Raw genomic sequence first — 21,008 nt, 5'->3', positions numbered from 1 at the left:
TATGGGTTTTTTTATGGTTATGTAGAATTTTGAGGTGGCTACGGGGCTGTCGGGGACGGCCTGCGCCCAGTAGTACTCGAGTCGCGGGAACGCGTCGACGTCTGACGAAAAACAGACGTCAAAGAGAAAATAATTTTCCAAAATATACGTTTTTCAATCCAGAACATAATGATATAGTGCTAAAATATCGCAGTGTTTTTCATAATATTGTTTTCTTTAGCGTGTTTTGTTTTTAATGGTAACAGTGAGAGTTAAGCTCTAATGAGGCTGGTTAAATAAATATCTAGACATTTATTTATATTATACACGATACATTTAATTACCGTTTCCATTCCATTAGTGTTCCAATCGTTATTTAGTCAAATAACTTGTTTTTAACAAGAAAAACGATCGAAAAATACCGTCAAGTCATTACTGCATTATGTCAATCTGCGTATCGTATTTCTATGCGTATTTTATTCATTTAATTCCATTTTTATTATGCGAAAATGATTTTCATTTAAAATGAAATAATTTTTAGAAAAATTATGTAACAAAAAATGTTTGTTTCGTTCGTTTTTTAATTGAGAAAATCGTAAGAAATGGTTGGTATGGCATTTGATTGCATGTTTGTGATACATTTTCGTGATTCTAATTCAATGTGAACCGTTGTTTTAGTGTCGTGTGACGTCAAACTCATATAGTTTGAGGTTAGGTTATGTAATAGTGCTTTTAACGGTACAAAAAAGGTCTAAGTTTTTCAGGGATCATTTTATTCTAGTTATTTCATATAGAACTATTGACAGACCAATGTAAGTAGGTGTCTAAGGTTTCGATTAGCGTTTTCTAAGGCGTGCGATGTAGAAGGGTTATGGGTTAACATACCACGTTTTATTGACTTTATAAAGGCGCCTTTAAGGTCCTTGGGTAAAGCAGTACAATATTATTTAATATATTCAATGTAATTAAGGGCTAAATTCGCATGTATTTTATTTTGTAACTCATGTTGACATTGAAGTATAGAAGAGAGTCCTTATGTCAAGCCAGGACTGTACTTAGGTAAGTTATTTACAGATAACATAACATACATAACATAACATCACACATGTTTGATCCCCGAAGGGGTAGGCAGAGACAGAGGCGCTCATTTTTTACCAGTTATGTTACACTTATACCAAAACGCATTGAGCAACCATGGTGATTAATGCTCAAACCTTTTCCGTGTGAGAAGAGGCATTTGGTCAGCACTGGCCGCTTATAGGCTGATGATGTGATGTTACACTGTTATGAATCTTTTGTAATAGTTTGTAAGCTCTACCTATCCTTGACGGCTTGTATTGAGTGTTATATTCTGATTGGATCTTTACACAGGTTTAATACATAATGTTTCTTAATTAGGTATGATCTTAGGCTCAATCTACCTAATCCCACTAGGTATAGTCTCAGACTCTACAATTAAAATCAAAGTCAAAGTCAAAATTATTAATTACTAATCAACCGGGAAGCACTTTTGAACAACAAAGCAAACGTTACAATACAAAAAAAGCAAAATGTCTGTCTGTCCACGATTGACGAGGAGTTTGAGGAATGGATTAAAAAGTATGACACTATGTATATGTATGTATGTATTTCTCCAAAAACTATTTTTTGATTTTAATAGTTGCTAGATACTTCATTGCCCTATTTCCATTGCCCTATGCCAAACAACACAATAATAACAACCTAACCAAAAAAAAAATCACATTATTAGTGGACTCCGGAATCGAATCCAAATCGATAGACAGTCTTGCTTTGAATCGTTCACTGATGACACAGTAATAACTACTTCGCTAGTCGTTTGTCACGCGGTTCAATTAATGTAAGAGGTCAAGTCTATTTTTACACCCCTGTAGTTACCCTATATATAATAAGCGAAAGAATTAATATATGAATAGTGATAGAGGCTATTATTTATAGCATATTGCACCCTATATACCCTATAATAGGACTCATAACAGACCGGCAAAAACTCACTCTTCATTTTATAGTCATGTCTACTTAACGCTTCCAAAACTCATACTTAATTTTTTTTTAAATATAAGAAAATTAATAACGACATTGTCTTCAAACCAAAGTAGGTAATTAATTTTGCCAAACAAAATTATCGTGGTGCTTAACAGGGTCGTAGAAAACGTTAAAGTTTTTTAAAAATCAAATATAAGTTAAAGTTTTTCGAAAAAATACCTAGATGCATTGAAAAGATATATATGATATGGCAACTATAAATAAGTATGTTGCAAGTACATAATACGTATAATTATGTAACTTTTCCAAGTTTCATGTTCTACTTTTACTTGGAAAGTTTTATTTAGATGCCACTGTCATACATTGATAGAAAGTATTGTGAGGGAATCTAGAAACTCTCATAGGAAAATCGTCAATCAGCCTCATTTTACTGGTGTGAAAACCATGACTTTAATGTATACGTATATCTACCTACCTATGTATGTGTACAAAAGTGTAGATAAGTACATTATTCAACAACCAAGTCAAGCCGAAGATCTTTTCTTGTGTTTAAGCCGAAAACATCAAAAGAATTTACACCAAGCTAACTCTCGGAGTTTCAAATGTTTCAGCTTCCTGAAACATTTTCTTTCAAGATATTTCCAGTCTGTAATTATGATTATAGTATTTAGAGCTTTTGTTCTTGGCTTTTATATGATAGGTTTGATAGGTTTAGATTGTAATTACTGAAGTTCTTCTTTTTATATTGAATAGGATAAGACGATACTTGTCTTCATAATTCGCTTCTTTGTCTCAAATGTATACTAGACTTTTTTCAATAAAACGTTTCCCCGTACTAGGAACAAATCTCAACCCTTCGACAACACTATACTTACTATTCCCAGAACATCTACCACCCAACAGCACAACAACCTACCCCAAAGACCTCCAATCCATTCCCAACTCTATCACAACACAATAAAGCTGAAAATACTACAAAAAGTATTTAATAGTGTACTACCTTCATATGCAGTGGTTGGTAGAAGATAAACAATAGACGGCCACGGTTGTGTTGTTCCCTCAATGACATACCGACATCTGTCTCGTTGTACACAAATAGTGTCCCCGTTACATTTCCTAGGTATTCTTAAGCCTTTATGGCTAGTCTAGAAGATAATTTAAGTTTGCATCTGTGTTCTAACGGGTAAACATGGACCATAGAATATTTAAAAAAGATTACCATAGAACTACACTTGAAGATAATTCAAGTTTGAACCTCTAGTGTATTCTAACGGGGAAATATTAGACCTTAAAATATTTAAAATAGACGACATTATGACACTATAATATTATAAATAAAAGTTCGTTTGTTCGGATGTTTATCCGTCAATCACGCTGAAACTACTGAACGGATTTTTTAAATAGACAGACATAGTATATTATACTCTATCTGTCTGTCACTGGGGTGATAGGATACTTTTATCCAAAGGGAACGCGGGTAAAGCCGCTAGCAGAAGCTAGTATTTTATTAATTCTTTCCTTAAATTGTATGAATTCGCATCATTCTTTGGTTGTTGTAATTAGTGGAAACTTTATAATATTTCCAAGACATTAGAAAAAACTTAATACATAGTTCTAAATATCATAATTCCCAGTTCGGAGGTCAAATACAAGAAACCTTTCATATACTACACTCAGAAAACTACTATTTACTAATACGTAGTTTTACTCACTCAAAGTGTGCTAATTCAGAATTTCGTTGGTTTACAAAGGAAGCCTTAGAACTTGAAAGACTTAACACCCATTTACCCAAGGTGTTGTAATAGTTTAATCATACTACGAAATTAAACACCGGGTAAGTCGTACAAAATATGTTTTTTTTTTTCTAAGATATAAGTCGGTAAACGAGCCGACGGATAACCTGATGGTAAGCAATCGCCGAAGCCAATGGACACCCAAAACACCAGAGGCGTTACAAGTGTGTTATCGGCCATTTGGGCGTTAGGAATTTAAAGTTGTTGGGGCATTGGAAGATTGAGGAGGGGTAATTGGGCCTCCAGTAACCTCACTCACAAAACGAAACACAACGCAAGCGTTGTTTCACGCCAATTTTTCTGTGGGGCCGTGATATCACTCCAATCGAGCTGATCCATTCGTATCGAAGCATGGCTCTCCCACACTTTCATTTTATCATTTTTATTATTTGAACTCATATCTATTTTGAGAAAATATGTCCAGAAATTCTGTCTCTTCTCGTTTAAAAAACATTGCTTCAAACTAGGTTTTCTCCTGTGCCGTGGGTCCGTTAACAAACATATTACAATTTCACATACACCTGACGTTGATCACACAAAGAGTTACTACGTGTGGGAATCGAACACACGACACGTTGCGCTGTAGCCGTGCAGTCAACTTAATATTATGTTAAAGAACAGCAAATTAAATATTGCTAACAGTTGCAAAATTGTTCGTATTACAATTGATCGGCTACAGAGAATTTTACAGACGTATTGAAAATATATTTAATCATTCAATAGTCAGCGATTAATTTCAGCTTTAATTTTGTTGCTAACATTTGCTGAACTTTATTTGTTAAATGTATTCAATTTTCAGTGAAAAAAGTCAAAGCGGATTAACTCTTTGTGTATTGATTTAAAATGTATTTTCATTTGAATTGGATTACTTTATCTAGCGACTAGCATATATCTAACCAATCAATGCGTTAACTAAAAATCACGGTTTACTCACGTAAATAGATGGAGAAAAGCTCTACTAGTTTCGAGTCACAGAGTGACTCTTCATCATGAGCAGCGTGTGCTGACGCGGCGACGTCGCGCAGCCTAATGTCATGATGAAGAGTCCCTCTGTGATATGAAACTAGTAGAGCTTTTCTCCATTAATAGACGTGATAGATAGGTTATTGAAATTGGCCGTTAGTAATTATAATGTTTTAAAATGTGTAATTATCATTGCTGCTAATCTTTCTATTTTTGCAATCATTTACAAAGACAAACCTTTGCTGACTGACTTTTATTTTTTGTGTCGACTTCGTTCCCTTTTAGTTTCATAATTAAAACATCTTCACAATAACACATGTCATAGAGATAGATAACCTATTGGCTATTACGTCACTAGAAAAGTAATTTACCATTGCATCGATTTCTTTCTGAAACCGTAAATTATAGACATATATCGATCTCTGACCTTTTTAAAAGAATATTTTTAAACTCAATCCCACCATTTTGATTCACAATTCATGAACTGAAATTATCGAGGTCAGTCATTAGATTATGAATTTTATATAAATGCTGTTCCGTGTCAAGATTCCGTGTCGCACCGAATATTATGAGAAATATAACGTATTTAATGCTTGATTTCGTGGACAAAATAATTGTTATTGAATAACTGATTTAATTATGTAACAATAACCTAGCTTCACTGACAGACAGACTGACTGATAATTCAATTTTGACGTGCCTTATTAAGGATTGATTGAAATAAATGCTTTGATTTTGACTCTGAATAATTATTTTTGATAAATAAGTAATACGAAATAATTTGACTAATGTTTTTATTATTATCCGTATTCTGATACACACATTCTGATAACATTCATAAGAATTCAACTGGAAACACTAATTAATAACTTAAACTTCATATTTTAACTACTGCGGTTGTTTGGTAGATTGCAATCGGTTGCTTTGTATCGAAACCATTATAAACTATACTATATAGTATAGTTTTATTAAGTAACGTTTCCATATAAAAAAACATAGCTTAGCTGAATCCGTTTCCGCTTAATATGATTAGTGAAAGCCAAACGCATCCACAGCAACGTAGTATAGCAATACTACGTTGCTGTGGATGCGTTTGGTTTTCGCTTAGGATGGAAAACTCTGGTGGAAAAGCACCCAAAGTATATTATTGTAGCACCTAAAATATTACGTTACTGAAAGAAATGAAAGTAGTATTCTTATTTCTATTATTTTTTTACATTTGATGAGTTGACCTTTGGCCGCTATCTCGCCTGCTGGTAAGTGATGATGCGGCCTAAGATGGAGCACATCTGCCCAAAAGCCACCTATTCACTCGGGCTTTGAAGACACCCAGGTTATACACATCAGAAAACATAGACCGGCAAAGAATTCCACTCTGTAGCAGTTTTATTTGTCTCCCTTTTTGAGCAAATCGCCTAAAATATTACGTTAGTTTTTTAACGGTCAGCACCGTATATTATTGGATCTATTTTGGCCAACGATGTGAGTTTATCGAACAGCAGAATTTCATCGGCTGATTGATGGCACTTAGGCGCGACAGGAAAACATTAGTAGTCGTAGAATATTGACGAAAGACAAACCAAACAGTATCGATGACTAAACACTGGCTATTATGTTGTAGTACTGTGTTATTTGCTTTTGTGTGTATCGCTGGTCGAGTAGTTACAAGCCTGATAATCGTTTCATTTTGTTCTATAAAACTAAAGGTGGGTAAATAGGTGAATCAAGTTTAGAGTTGCAAATGTGTCATTTCTACGTTTAAAATGTATCTAGTAGTGAATGCGGCGCGTCGCGTTCCGCGCGCTTCCCAAGAAACCATCAGATCACTACAGATGGGGCCAATCAATAGGGCTGATGCCTAATATGGGTTTACCGGGGCTCCAGCTCTAAAAGCAGAAGTAGGAACGAGGTGGTTTTTAGTCAGTAAGAGTTTGACATTCCCTCTCGCCTCGCCCAAGGTGGGAGAAACCATTTGATAATTTTCCCCCTAAAAACATCTAAAAGTGACGTCACGCGATATTTAAAATCTCTCCGAAAGTATTTGTTGTTGTATGAAAATAAAAAATACGTGTATAATATTAAAATAAGATATACAAGTTATGCTATCTGATAGCATATAAATGATGCTATGATGACACCCATGGGGTTAATAATTGAGTAGTAGTACATTTTATAAAATGAATGAAACGCAAAACGTTGTATTTAGACACTTTATTTCAATTGTAATTATGACCTTTCGAGAAAACATTTTTCGGAAAGTGTGAAAACATTCAGTTCACGGTGTGGTTTCAAACTGCCGCACTCAGAGTCATTTAATGATTAGTTAAAAACCATTCCTTAGTAATGATTTTGTTCCGATTATAATTGTTTAGGACTGGGATAAATAACCATTAAATAACTCTTGAGTATGGCGGTAAGTATCACTTGTTTTAAGAGTTAAACAAAAAGTCTTAAAAGTCAATAAGATATACCTCTTTTTTTGATGGGGGAAAATCACGTCCAATGATTTAAAAATCTCCCACCTTTGGTGGGGCGAGAGCGAGTGTCAGACTTTAACTGACTAAAAGCCACCCTGTTCGTACTCTTACTTTCCGAGCCGAAACCTCGGTAAACCCGCTAGGCATTCCGCAGCTCCGGACAATAAGACACCTTAATTTGAAGAATTAGCAAATAATTTTTTTTAAGGGTACATTATTAACCTATGAACATCCAATGCTACTGCACAGTCCACTGCTAAAGGCCTTTTTTAAGGAAATGGCCTTTTCTAAGGAAAGGCCTTTGTGTGGACTTTGGTTTCTAAGGAAAAGTCCTAAAGAAGAGAAGTAAGCTCCTCTTCGTTTAACAACAGCTCGTCAACATGAACCAATAATAAAAATCTCTAAACACAGTTACATAAAAACTAAGCTAAACGAAAGTGTTGTCGATGCTAATTCTAGCTCAAATCGATATTTGGATACTGGATTCCTGGCCAGACAGTCTGGCGTCTATGTGTGTGGTGCCAGTGGTCGCGCCTCGATCCGTTAACCTCTGCCTAATGGCCCTGAAGACTATTGTCGTATATATTTTACTGGAGATACATGTGTGTAAGGGATTGTTGGGAAATTGGGATCACATATCTTTTGGACTTTTTTACGTATCGTCTGGAGTAACTAAATAATTTTGAGTAGATGTACTTAGACATAAAGAAACGTAAATTTTTGTTTACTTATTATAATATGTAGTTAGGTATAATGGTAACTGATAACCATCGAACATGCATGAAAAGACTGATGACTGTTCATGAAGCCAAAAAGGTGTGTAGGATTGATTGTGACATGTTGGCTCGCAGATTCGCACGGTGTACTGAACAAGTGAAGGTCACACTCTTCAGGGCTTTCTGCCAGACCTTTTACACGTGCAGTTTGTGGACCAAATACACGCAGAGGACTTACAACGCTCTGTGTGCAGTATAATAATGCGTTCAGGGTGCTGATGGGGCTGCCGCGGTACTGTAGCGCCAGTATCTTCGCAGAGGCGCGCGTGGACGGCTTTCACGCCGTCATACGCAAGCGAAGTGCGTGTTTAATGGCGCGGGTGCGCGGCAGCCCCAGCGCCATCCTGGCTGCATGCGCAGACCGATGGGACTGCATAGTAGTGGCGCACTGTATAGGCCTGCACACGAAAGCAAGTGCCTAAATTTCTTTCATTGTTTTGTTTTGTTGTTAACATTACTAACATAGGCTAAGAACATTATTAATTTATTGCTAACAAATTATGGAAGCAATTCTGAAATAAAATTTGATTTGATTTGATTTGATTTTGATAGCAATGGGTGTGATTATGTATGCACGTTTTATTACATCTGAGATAAATATCTTCTAAGAAAAACCACCTGAAAAATAGGGCATGGAACCTTTAACTGAAAACTTTCAACTTAGAATTCTTAATAAAAATAAATAGTTTTAATAAAAATTTCGATTCGGTACAAATAATCATTAAAGAATAAAATAGTGTCCAGGAAACCTATTTCAATTACTACATTCCTAGCTCTCAGTCAAACCACACCTTCACCTAGTTATTGTCGTCTGTCAGACGGTCTACCGCATTGAAACTATGCCTTATTCGGAATGCTACACGGAATATGTCAAGTGCCAGTTAACGTAACAGTCGTTTTCATGTTACATACCTACAATTTGATAGCTACGGAATAAATGATTTGTTGTTGGATAGTATCTATATATGGAATGGAAACAGGTTAAAACGTTTAGTGTTAGTAATTTTGTAACTGAAGGTGGTTTTACATTGATACATATTTTCAGCCTCACTAAAGCTTTCCCAGTCACACCAACAGATATGTAAATAAACAAACAATCCAAAATAACGTTGAAAGACTGAAATGAGATGTAAGATGATATGACACAAGCGAGCTGAGACAGCGCTATGGTCGCCCGTAGCGCTCCCACACCATGACAGACGAAGAAATTGTACCCCCAACCTTCGCTGAGAAACTTCTATTTTACACAACAGCCACTTTTGTTCTACTCGGGACGTTCAGCCTCTTTGCGTTCCTCTTTCTCGTACCATTCGTCATAGAACCAGCCTTCACCACAATATTCATGCAATTCGATCCAGTCGCAGCACTATGCGTTACGACAGGGGTAAAGCATCTCGTTGGCGCCAGCAACTGCTCCTGGGCATCATGCAGGGAAGGCTGCACCAAGGACCTCTTTGAGTGCACCCAAATCCGCGTCAACTACAAACTGGGCATATACCCCAATGTAACACCCACTGAAGACTTGGAAACTTTAATTAGAGAAGAGCGGGCGTTAAGGAAAGACTACGATTACGAAAACTACGAGGTTGCGGCTGATAAATCGTATCCAGAAATGGGGGAGGAAGATCTACCTGATGCCATACCAACAGGATTGCAAGGCAACGACTCCGAATGGTACTTCACTGGTGCTCGACTGTTCCCAAACGTGAAAGGTTGTGGGTACCCACCCATCCTCAACTGCACCATCTTCTACGCTAAGCACAAACCAATCGGCAACAACTACACGTGCTATTACAGCCGCGTGGACCCAGGATTGGTGATCACTGAGCTGGATATGTGGCAGAATACTCTAAACCTCGTGTATGCCATGGCAATACCTATACCGTCATTCATAATATCCGTAATATATTTGACGTTTGCTTACTTTAAGATTTATAATACTGAAGAAGAGTCTGAACAAGCGCCATTGAAGAGTGATGCTGAGGCGATGGCTACTGGTGATGATGAGAAACCAACAACCCCAGGATCGGATACGTTTAGGGAGGATCTGGCCTGTTTTGGACATCAGCTGAAGATGCAACTGGCTAATGAAAAGCCTAAAGAAGGCTTTGAGTCCAATAGTCCGCCAATTTCTAATTCTGCTTCATTGTCTGGGTGAGTTGAATTTTAAACATTCGTTCTGTTTTCAATTTTGTTGTTTTCTATCATCTGTTTATTTCATTTCATCATTCTAAGTAATGAATATAAAAGCGTGTCTATTCAATGTTTAAAATCCTATGACATAATTAAAAGTACATGTTGATGAAAGATTGAAAAGTAATAATCGTTTAGAACGTCCAGTTTCAACACATTTTGATAAAACTCTCTACATCCGACAGGACCAAGTCATCGTTCGTGAACGCCTAACGTGACTAACAACAAATAACACAGAGGTACGTCTCTGGTGGCGAAAGCTTCTTTAACATAATATGCTTAAGGCACAAATTCGTATGACACGCTCAAGCACTGAAACTATAGCACTAACCAACCAAATAATTTGTAAACGCTTAATGCTTAGCGCTAATTCAAAATTCAAATATAATTATTTTTGAATAATTATTCGAACATGAATAAAAAAAATATTCAAATTTTTAACATTACAAAATATGCTTCTTTATTCATGAAAATTGAAAGAAAATTTAAGTAATCCTTGACTCCTTGGTATCCTCATGTCATTGACCTCTATCTTCCATCTTTGTTAATCAATAATGTATAGGTAAGTATAAGTAGGAAGTTTTGCTCATCTCAAACTTATTCCATTTCTTGCCTCATGCAATCGAAAAAGTGGAAAGTTTTGCTTGTAATGGCAAACTGTTTCAAAGTCAGCCATCAGCGTTAATGGCTTGGTATTCAAACATTTTTAATTACCTGTCTTGTTCGTTTATACTTTAACGTTCATACATGCTTTTAAAGACCTGCATAAGCCTTTAAAAGTATACTATTAAACGCTATTTGCACATTTGTGATGTTTTACCACGTAAACCTAGTAAGAGAAAAATATTCATAACTAGCTAACCCAACAAACTTTGTACCGTCTCAAACATTTTTCACCTTATAAACCTTTCCTGTACCTACTTAAAACAATTTAGGACCAAATTAGCCAAATCGGTTTTGGCGAGACTTTTACGAACAGTAATTGATTTTTATATAGAGATTAAAAATAATAGAATTATATTGTAATATTAACCGTCAGTTTATATTATTCGGAAATAAGAATATCATAATGTCAACCCATCTTTTCATAATAATAGTTTTTAAACATCACATTGATTTCATTAATTTTCTTTTCAGATGACAGGATTCCTGAAGAGGCGGCTTTGGATACAGAGTGCATCACGAGATGAGCTGAACAATATGAACAAACTTTATGAACTATATTGTGCTCCGTATGTGATTTATAACACGCTTGAGTATTGCTGTTCCTCTCATTCTATTCTGTAAGAGTGCAAGAGTGAGAAGGTAGGATAGACACAGTATGAAAGCACGACTTTGAGAAGGTCGAAAACGGGCGAAAGATTTTTTTTATAACGCGTTGTGAAATAAAAAGTAATACTGAGTACTATGGAGGTGATATCTCTTGTTTTGTGAAGTTAGTTTATTTGTTTTAATAAATATATGCCTGCAGACTGGATGACTTAAAATAATTTTGATGATAATGTTAATCTTCTTAAGGACAATACCGACATTTTTAATTAATTTGGTCCAATTTTCCTATTACAACAGCTAAGTACTATATGTAAAGATTAATTTAGTGATTAAATTTCATTGTTATAAAGTACCTTTCATGGAGAATTATTGCTCAATACAGAAGGGTTTTCACAGAACAAGAGATATCATCGCGACAAAAGATTTATATTAGTAAATAAAAGAATTTGATCTCCTAATAGTAATTATTAAATAAGGTTTTAACGCTCGTACGCTAATGTGTCAAACTGCACGCGTGCTGTTAAAATTATATTGATGATATAAAAGTATTGTATATTTTAAAAATTATGTATAAAAAGCAAGCTGTTCAAAAATAGTGAAAATAATTTTATCGAATTGTTGATTTTGAGATCCATTATGATAAACCAAACAAATATAGAAGATGGCTAGAGAAAGAGAAAAGTAAATACATAAATATAATGATAAATAAAAAAAAGTTTAATAAAAAAAATACATCGATTAAAAATAACAAATAGTGTTGTCCCACCAGTACAATTCATTAATATCATTTTAATTGATAAGCTATAATAAAAATTAAGTTAATTTGAAAGTAATAATGCACATTATATTTTTAAATAGTTGCGTTTAAGTTAGCTAAAACCCAAAAGCTTGACTGAAGGTGTGATGTGGTTAGAAAAAATCTCAAATTGAATAAAAAATTAGTTGGAACGTGTGAATTGAACGATCATAAATGTACGAACGGTTGAGATTATTGTATTCCTTGCCACGCGCTACGCGATATCGATTCTCCGTCCCGTGCCTCGACTATTCAAAAATTCATTAACACTGTCCATACCGATCCGAACCGACATTATACCATTATGCTCACCAAAATAGAATACATTAATCAATTATATCGAAATTTGTTGCCTCTATTCCACAATTATCGTCTAACTACAGAAAATTTTCGAAATAACAACTGATTTGAAGTCTTGAAATAACTTTACTTGAATAATGTACAGGTATGTTGAAGTTATGACTCTTTATTTGAATAATTGAAAAGCAAATTCAACATAACTACTATGGTGGCCCGGAGGTTTAAGACGACCGCTTCTCATGCATGAGAGTACGGGTTCAAAATCTACCAACGGCAAGTACCATATATGTACTTACTAAAATTATTTAGACACCACTGATGAACGATGAAAAAAACATCATGAGGAAACCTGGACTTATAATTTCTAATTATAAGTTTAAAATCGCCAACCTGCATTGAGCAAGCGTGGTGATTAATGCTCAAATCTTCAACGTGTGAGAAGAGGCCTTTGGTCAGCAGTGGCCACTTATAGGCTGTTGATGATGATAACTACAATCAAGTACCTAATTCAACAATTGGTGAAATAATGTAGCTATGATATTGATTAGAAAATTCCTTCTTGTATCAGTGATAGTTTTCTGTAGTAAGACGATAAGATCCATCATTTTCAACCAGCCCAAGCGTTGCACTGTTATTTTAGATACGAATTCAAATGTCCTAAGGTTGTAAGCGATGCATAATAAGTTTTTTTCGTAATTATATTTACTATAAAACAAAAAAAGGCTTGTGAATAATGCGTAAAAACTAGAATAAAACGCCAGTCGAGTTTCTCTTATAATTACGTATAATTTTTACTGATGTTATTCCTTATCAAATAAATAAATATGTGATTGCATTTTGAACATTTACCCATTATTTGAGTACTTTTACGCAAGTCCAGGCCTATTGCCAGGATTTAAAAGATTTGATGGACACACAAGTCACAAGCACAGTCAATTTCCTCGAATAATTTTGTGAAAATCCAATAATTTTTCGAACATAATTAATTATTTTATACCAATTTAAATATAATTAAAATAAAGTCACGTAGACTGGATGAGTATGTTAGATATTGCTAAAATCTACGCACATTGTCTAGTGTATTAAATTCGATATCATTAAGTGTTTGTATAATTTTGAAAACCGATAGTTAGATACGCCTTTATAGTTTTAATATGTGTTGTATGGTGGTTTTATCCCAAATATTTGTAAAATAAATGATATTATACGGCTTTATAAAACTAATTTATGTATATTTAATCATTCTATTCATTATATTTTTATTGTAACTTTCGTGAGACATACTAAATTAATTATTATGTTATTGGTTTACTCATGTAACTGTTTGACGAGGAACTCGACTAGTCAGATGCTACTTTCAGTAACAGCGCGATAATCGCCGGATCATGTATCGAGAACTGATGCTCATGAATATCAACCTCTAGCATGGCTTGAAACTAGTCCAGTTCCTCGTCAAACAGTTACGTGAGTAATCCGATAACGTAATAATTAATTATATTTATTAAAGATAAATCTATACACAATATGGTTATCAAATTCAAATTATTAAATGAAAATATTTTACAAGTTTATAACAGATCTAAATACCTACTTTCAATAAGATTTTAAACTGTAAAAATAACAAAAAAGATGTTGTCACTATAACAAATATTTATTTTATTAACCAAATATAACTATTTATTTATTCAAATTATATTTAAAATTTAACTTATGAAATATTTCAAAGTAATTATGTTAAAATAATTTAATAAAAATACATTATTCAAAAATAATTATTAATGTTAGCGAAAAAAAGCAATTGTTAAAATTATATCACAAAATGTAAACCGAAGTCAAATTATTTTTTAGCTAATAATTATTTTATTATGTTTCTCCGTGTGAACGTCTGAATTTCGGTTGTGTATAGTTTTTTAGATATTTTAGTGTTAATAATACGTATTTTTAATATTTCCAATGATATTGTTGTATTGCAATTGTATGTAAAATGCTTTAATGTGATCGTATTATTAAGGCACTTTCGGATAAGTTCTCACCTCGATGCCCTTTCTTCCAATAAACTATTGTAAAAAAGAGGTTATATTTCTATTATTTGTGTCATTTAAATTTCAACTTTATCTATTGTTAAATATGTCTTAATCTTTAATAATTATATATTTAAAAGTATGAATAATTTCAAGAATAATTATTCAAATATTTACAGTATTTTTAGAAATATGACCTCGCCTCAATATTGTCCAGTAAACACGTCTATAACTTTGTGACACCCTTACACTGTTTTAATTATTTTTGAATATTTTTCTGTGTAATATACACAAGTTTTTAAAGTTAATTATTAATTTTATCATACAATGTAATATTGATGTAATAACCTGCTGATGTTTTGTGTATTTTGTTAAACTGTTTAATGAGAGCGAACGCTATTTCAATGCTTTTTGGCTTGAAACAAAACACTTATATGTATATAAGAATGATATAATTAATAATGAACATTATCATCAATCTATCGAGTAATGAACACAAATAAATGTCATCAGCAGCATAGATGAAGTCCACCTAGAAATATTTTGTAAAAAAAATCGATGAGATTGGTTTCAAAAAGTTTAGATATTTGTAAAAGAATTAGATGTTAAGAGCATAACTTTTAGTAGTTACGCAAACTAGCCGGTTACACACATTTAAGCCATGTTCAGTTAAAGTGAAAATCACAATAAAATTTATTATAATAGGGATAATGATGATAAGTCGTCAATTTATGTAAAAATATTACACAGGTATTTTTCATTTTGTTATATAAGATATCAACACTTAGATAAAACCAATCAAAGTATAGCAATGGGGGCAAATACGTCGTTACTTACTACGTAAAAATGTACCCAGAGTGACGTCACGGGATATTTCGAATCGATCTTTCAAAGCATTTGTTTCTGTAAGAAAATAAAAAAATACGTATCTAATATTTTAAAATAATCAAAAACAAAATAATGTATACATGTTTTTTCTAAAACCCAAAATGAAAATGGATTTATTCAGTGTTCGTATAACTCCAAAGGTTAATTGTATCTGGCCGTTTTCCAGAAAACCTTGGATTTAGTCCAAAGTTTTTAGTTTTTAATAGGTTTCATAATAAATTACAAAGTTGGGGGTGGAAAAACTGTTGTGAATCGTGATTTACCTGAACCGAGTTATAGAAATTATTTCACAAAGTTTATTCAAATAAATTAATACTTGAATAAACTTTCATGAAGTTAGCTCTAGGCGTGACGATACAATTATTATTCAAAAACTTTGAAAAGAATTTACACTAAAACGTCATTCACTGCAGTCTTGGAAACAAAATATTCAAATTATATTCATGTTAAATTGATGAATAATTATTTTTGAATAACAATTTTTGAATAAACATTATAAAGGAAATAATGTGTGCAACCGGCTTAACTTTGAAGTGTGGCGCAAAATTTTCTTGCTAATTAAAAAAAAAGTTAATAACAAAAGCGAAATGTTTGAATTATTAATATTCATTGTAAAGTGCGTTTTCATTCATTTGGAACTGTTGCCTTATAACCGTTTTGTACATAAAGAAATAAATAAAAAATCGTTAGTAGGGAATAAAGTACACTCATTGGCTTCAAACTGTGAGTTTTATTTATTAATACGTACCTTGTTTCAATAGTAAAATTAATGCAACGTTACGCCTTTTATCCCCGAAGGGGTAGGCAGAGGTACATTGCGGCACGTAATGTCGTTATACAACGTGTACAATTTTTCACCATTTGTGTTATAAATCTCATGTAATAGATTGGTGAGCCTTTTGCTATATACCGGGTACAATTCCAGACTTCGTGCTACTACTGAGAAATTTTCGAAAAAGCGAAAAAGGCCCAGTATTACTCTGCACAACTCTTGAATCGAACCCGAAAGAGAGAGAGAGAGTACTTGCGACCTGCATAGTTGCAGGTCGCAAATGCTAGTAAGCTAGTGCTAGTAGAGCTAAAGCTGTAGTAAAATTAATTTAAGACCCATTAATTTAAGACTCGCCAAATTCATTGTTTTGCTAAAACACTTAACGCTACTTACTGAATTGCAATATGAAGGTACATTTGTTTCTTCTCCAACGCAGTAAAAAACTCTGTATTTGAAAATAAGTTTATTAATTTATTTATACATTTTAATAGCACATAGATAAACTGAAATCCATCTTTAATAAAAAGTGATAGTTATAAACTCCATGATTAAGTTGTTATCAGTTCACTTGAACAAGATTCGTTATACAAATTGTTATTAAGGATCTTTAGTGACTAACCCAGCCGGTCCTTGTCCTATAATTGGATTCAAACCTGCCACAGCAACAGCTTTGAGTGGTCTGAAAAAATAAAATCATAATTTATAACAGCGCCATCTAAGTTTTATACTGAGAAACAACTCAAGTGTGTTCAAACAACAAGTTCTACTATTATTATCTAGATGGCGTTGTATACAAAGAATGATGTTAAACGGGCAACTAGTTTAGAGATAATTTCATAGATGGCGTTTTAATTAAAATTCTTACTTGAAACCAAGTTCCTCTTTCGGTACTCCAAGTCGTGCCAACTTAGCTTCGTAAGTGGCCAGCAAGTCGTCATGAGCTTTACGAAGGCGAGCAGCTTCATATCGGAGATCATCTATTTGTGTGTCTTTCAGTTTCAGAAGGTTCTGTAACAATAGTTTTTATTACTTGAGACGCTACTCATTGTAACACTATTTCATTTCACTACATATTTTTCTTAAGTTTATTTAGAATTTACAATCAGTAAGTTATGTATATGAAGGTAGCTATAGTAAACATTTTAGTAGTACAATACCCGCTACTACAAGACGTTCTGTTCCCATAAAAAAACGGGTACTGTAAAGTGAAGTAACATAGAAGTAGGAACAGAATTTTAGAAATAATTTAGAATGAGTCTAAGTCTTACATGAATTTCACTCGGCCCTGCATCACGTCCTTCCATGTTCTTCAGTTTGGCTTCCAACAAGGCAGTCTTCAAGGATGCTTTCTGCTGTACTTCCAGAACAGCCCTTGAGAACCTCATCTTGAGCTCGTCTCTCTCTGCCAGGACTCTATCGAAGCGGACTTGAAGTACTTCATACTCCCACTTTAGGACATCGAACTGTTTTTCTAATGACGCCAATTGTTTTGTTTTTGCCTGTAATTAACATATACATACATATAAAGCGTCATTTTTTTACAATTATTTTGCATTTTATTGGGATGTTATATTATAAGAGGAAAGGGCATTTAACATAGTTTAACTTCGTGTACGAAATTTAAATTGTAAATCAAAATAAAAATATTATTTCTGTACGTTAGTCTCGCTGAAACCCGAAAACAGCCGGACCGATTTGGCTAATTTTGGTCTTGATTTATTTTAAAAGTCCAAGGCAGGTTTAAAAGGTGAGAAAAAATTGCCGAAAAGAAGTTTGCCGGGTCAGCCGTCAGTAAATTAAAATGTTTCAAAATATAATTGGAATTCTTCTACAAGTTATTTGTTTTCTAATACTCACGGCCAAAGCAGCTTTATCTCTGTCGTAGTTAGACATCTGCCGTTTGAGTTCTTTATTGTCTATGATGGCGGCCTCTAGCGGCTCTCTAAGACCTTTGGCCTCAGCAATAGCATCCCTCGATATCTTTTCAGCTCGTTCTTTTACTTTTTGCATCTCTTCCATTTGTTGTTTTAGACTGCTAATAAGACCTAAAATATGAAGCAGTAAAATATATTTGACCAACAAATTTAAGGTTAAGTCCATGCTAAGGCTTTTCTCCAAAAAATTTGAGAACATGTACATGTACATATCGTCACGCCTTTAATCCCCGAAGGGGTAGGCAGAGGTGCACATTATGGCACGTAATGCCACTGTGTACACCCACATTTCACAATTTATGTTGTAAGTCCCATGTAATAGGTGGTGAACCTATTGCCATATACCGGGCACATTTCCAGACTCCGTGCTACCACTGAGAAATTTTCGAAAAACCGAAAACAGCCCAGTAATACTTCGCCCGACCCGGGAATCGAACCCGAGACTCCTTGCCCGGCAGTCGCACTTGCAACCACTCGGCCAACGAGGCAGAAATTTGAGAACAATTTTAGTAATCTTATTTAAAATATGAAACTCACAGAAAACCGACGTGAAACAACGCTTCCGTTGGATTTCTTCGTGTGAGTGAAGTTAATGGAGGCCCAATTACTACTCTTCCCAATGTTCCTAATTCCCAATTTCCCATCAACCCTTAAATTCCTAACCCCCAAAAGGCCGGTAACGTATTTGTAACGCCTCTGGTGTTTCAGGCGTCCATGGGCGGCGGTGATTGCTTACCATCAGGTGATCCGTTTGCTCGTTTATCGGCTTATACCATAAAAAAGGTACTCACCCAAATTATTCAATGTGATATCATTGTAATAATTCTTTAGATCAGAAAACGCTCTTTCATGGTGCTGAATTAGTTCCGACAGCTGTTTATTCTTCCTTTCTTCAACTTCTGATATTTCTGTTCTGTGCTTCACTGTCAACTCAACTTTAGTCTCATGCAGTTTCTTGTCAGCCTTATCTTCTATTTGACGCGCTCTTTCTTCAAACTCATCCCTAACTTTTGATACTTCTTCAGCATGTATCAATTTCGCTCTTCTCAATTCATCTTGAGCAGCTAGGATTCTTTCTCTTATCTCTTGTCTTAGCAATCTCTTGTCATTTAGCAGTTCTAACTCTTGTTCAGTGTGTTCTTCTTTTGCTGCCTTTAAAGCTACTAAGTTCTCAGCTCTTAAGGCAGCAGCTGCAGCTTGTTGTTCGTATTTCAAATGTTTTATCTTCTGCTTCTCTGTTTCTAGAAGAGCTTCATTTTCTTCTTGTGCTTCTTCTGTTGCTCTTTCTCTGTTCCGTAATTCTGCTTTGGCTTCTTCTAACTGCTGTCGTGTTATCTCCCAGAATGTTCTTATTTTGTCTCTTTCTAACTGGAAGTAGTTGCGTTCTTCTCTCTCTTTGTCTAGTTCCTCTTTGACCTTGAGAGTGAACTGCTCGAGTTTTTCTCGAGACATATCCGATGTATCCACGCCATCGATTATAATGGCTGTAAAGTAATAAGATTTTCAGATAAGTATCTTGTTTGGAACTATTTCAACAAATGATTGCACGGTTAGCGTAATGGCTAGCTTTCACGCGACGTGCTGCGGGTTTGATTCCCGTACGGTGTAACTGTTACTCTACTCATGTGAAATTCTGTGTTTGTAAACGTACTCACGACACAGGAGAAAATCTTAGTGTGGAGCAACGTTCAAAATAAATAATAAGATCAATAAAATTAACAGTAAACGTTCACGAAGGAAAAAAAAATATCAACATACATACATACAAACGTACATTCACGCAATCTCACTTCAGTTATCTAATCGCTATCTACTAATATTAAGCAGCTCTTGCAATACCAGTCTCAACAAAAACTAATTAATTCCATTAACTTAAACATAATATTTGCATACCTGGAGCCTTCTTAGCTTTCTCTTTTGCTTTTGGTGCCTGAAAAGAAAATAATAATTTAAGATTTCAGATCCTAGCACATTACATAAATCAAAATCGTCTTTACCATAAGAACTATAAGAGAATAATGAAATACAGTGAGAATACGTACCATTTTTTAGATTTTTATTTAATTTAAACTTGTATTACTGAAACTATAAATGTTAAAAATGTAAAAATAAGTGTTCTCGTCGACTTCAATGTTACCGTTGTGAAGTTCAACAAGTTGGTTTCTATGGTGACTGTCGATATGAAAAAGGTTCCACCGCGCAGGTTTACTTCGTCACCAAGCACCGGCCTCGATAGCAATTTTCCCCTCCGATTTTCCTGAACAAACCTTATCGTGTTATCGTATCGTAATCCAACTACTGCGCTAAGGGACACGGGCTCGGTTCCCGCACGAAACAACTCTTTATTTATGTTTATAATTTAGTTAGAATGTGATATGCACCTATGTGATTTGTATACTTTTCAAAATGAAAATAAGAGAAAACGTAACGTTTAAAAAAATAAAGGAAACATTAACTATTCTGCCTACAGAGTTGTGAAAACCGATAGATCTCACTCACTACACCATTCATTGAATTATGCGTCTACCACACGTGCATGCTTGACCGCAGTTTTACTTGCGCATGCCAGCTTGTACACTGAACACTGTGCGTGTAGTTGGTAAAACGGTAGCATGCGCAAACTCCAATGCTTGGCTTGATGGTTTTTAAACTTGCTTGAAATTCTGGCATGCGCAAGCTATACTTGTACAAACTTGTCTGCGCGTGTGGTTGGTAGTTCAGTGTTCAAGCCGCTCGCAGTTTAGTCGAGTGGAGTAACTGTACGCGCACGGTCGTTAAAAATGACGGATTTACGTACATACAATCGACAGTTCGTTACTGAATTCATTGAATTATATATA

At 34.4% G+C, this 21,008-nt stretch overlaps 2 protein-coding genes across 6 annotated transcripts; one reads left to right on the top strand and one right to left on the bottom strand.

Annotated features, from left to right (window-relative positions):
* The first annotated feature begins 81 nt into the window (after positions 1–81).
* On the top strand, positions 82–12,760 carry LOC118278154 (protein tipE). Of its 5 annotated transcripts, none has more exons than XM_035597248.2 (4): positions 82–238; positions 9,070–10,146; positions 10,371–10,424; positions 11,323–12,760. In XM_035597248.2, the coding sequence occupies exons 2-3, from the start codon at positions 9,185–9,187 to the stop codon at positions 10,396–10,398; spliced, it is 990 nt and encodes a 329-aa protein (XP_035453141.1). In that variant the 5' UTR covers positions 82–238; positions 9,070–9,184; the 3' UTR covers positions 10,399–10,424; positions 11,323–12,760. The 5 variants fall into 5 exon arrangements, with proteins under 5 accessions (XP_035453141.1, XP_035453140.1, XP_035453138.1 ...); XM_035597247.2 differs by having other exon boundaries at positions 9,058–10,146; XM_035597245.2 differs by having other exon boundaries at positions 9,049–10,146.
* Positions 12,761–16,693: 3,933 nt separating this feature from the next.
* On the bottom strand, positions 16,694–20,348 carry LOC118278063 (dynein regulatory complex subunit 4). The gene is made up of 7 exons (XM_050700377.1): positions 20,211–20,348; positions 20,062–20,098; positions 18,960–19,652; positions 18,092–18,279; positions 17,503–17,733; positions 17,100–17,242; positions 16,694–16,913 (listed from the first exon to the last, which is right to left on the bottom strand). Exons 1-7 carry the CDS (start codon positions 20,211–20,213, stop codon positions 16,832–16,834), a joined length of 1,377 nt encoding a protein of 458 aa, XP_050556334.1. The 5' UTR covers positions 20,214–20,348; the 3' UTR covers positions 16,694–16,831.
* Positions 20,349–21,008: the final 660 nt, after the last annotated feature.

Source organism: Spodoptera frugiperda, chromosome 18 (assembly GCF_023101765.2).
Source record: "Spodoptera frugiperda isolate SF20-4 chromosome 18, AGI-APGP_CSIRO_Sfru_2.0, whole genome shotgun sequence".
Classification (NCBI taxonomy): Eukaryota; Metazoa; Arthropoda; class Insecta; order Lepidoptera; family Noctuidae; genus Spodoptera; species Spodoptera frugiperda.
This window is presented reverse-complemented; position numbering and strand designations above follow the sequence as displayed.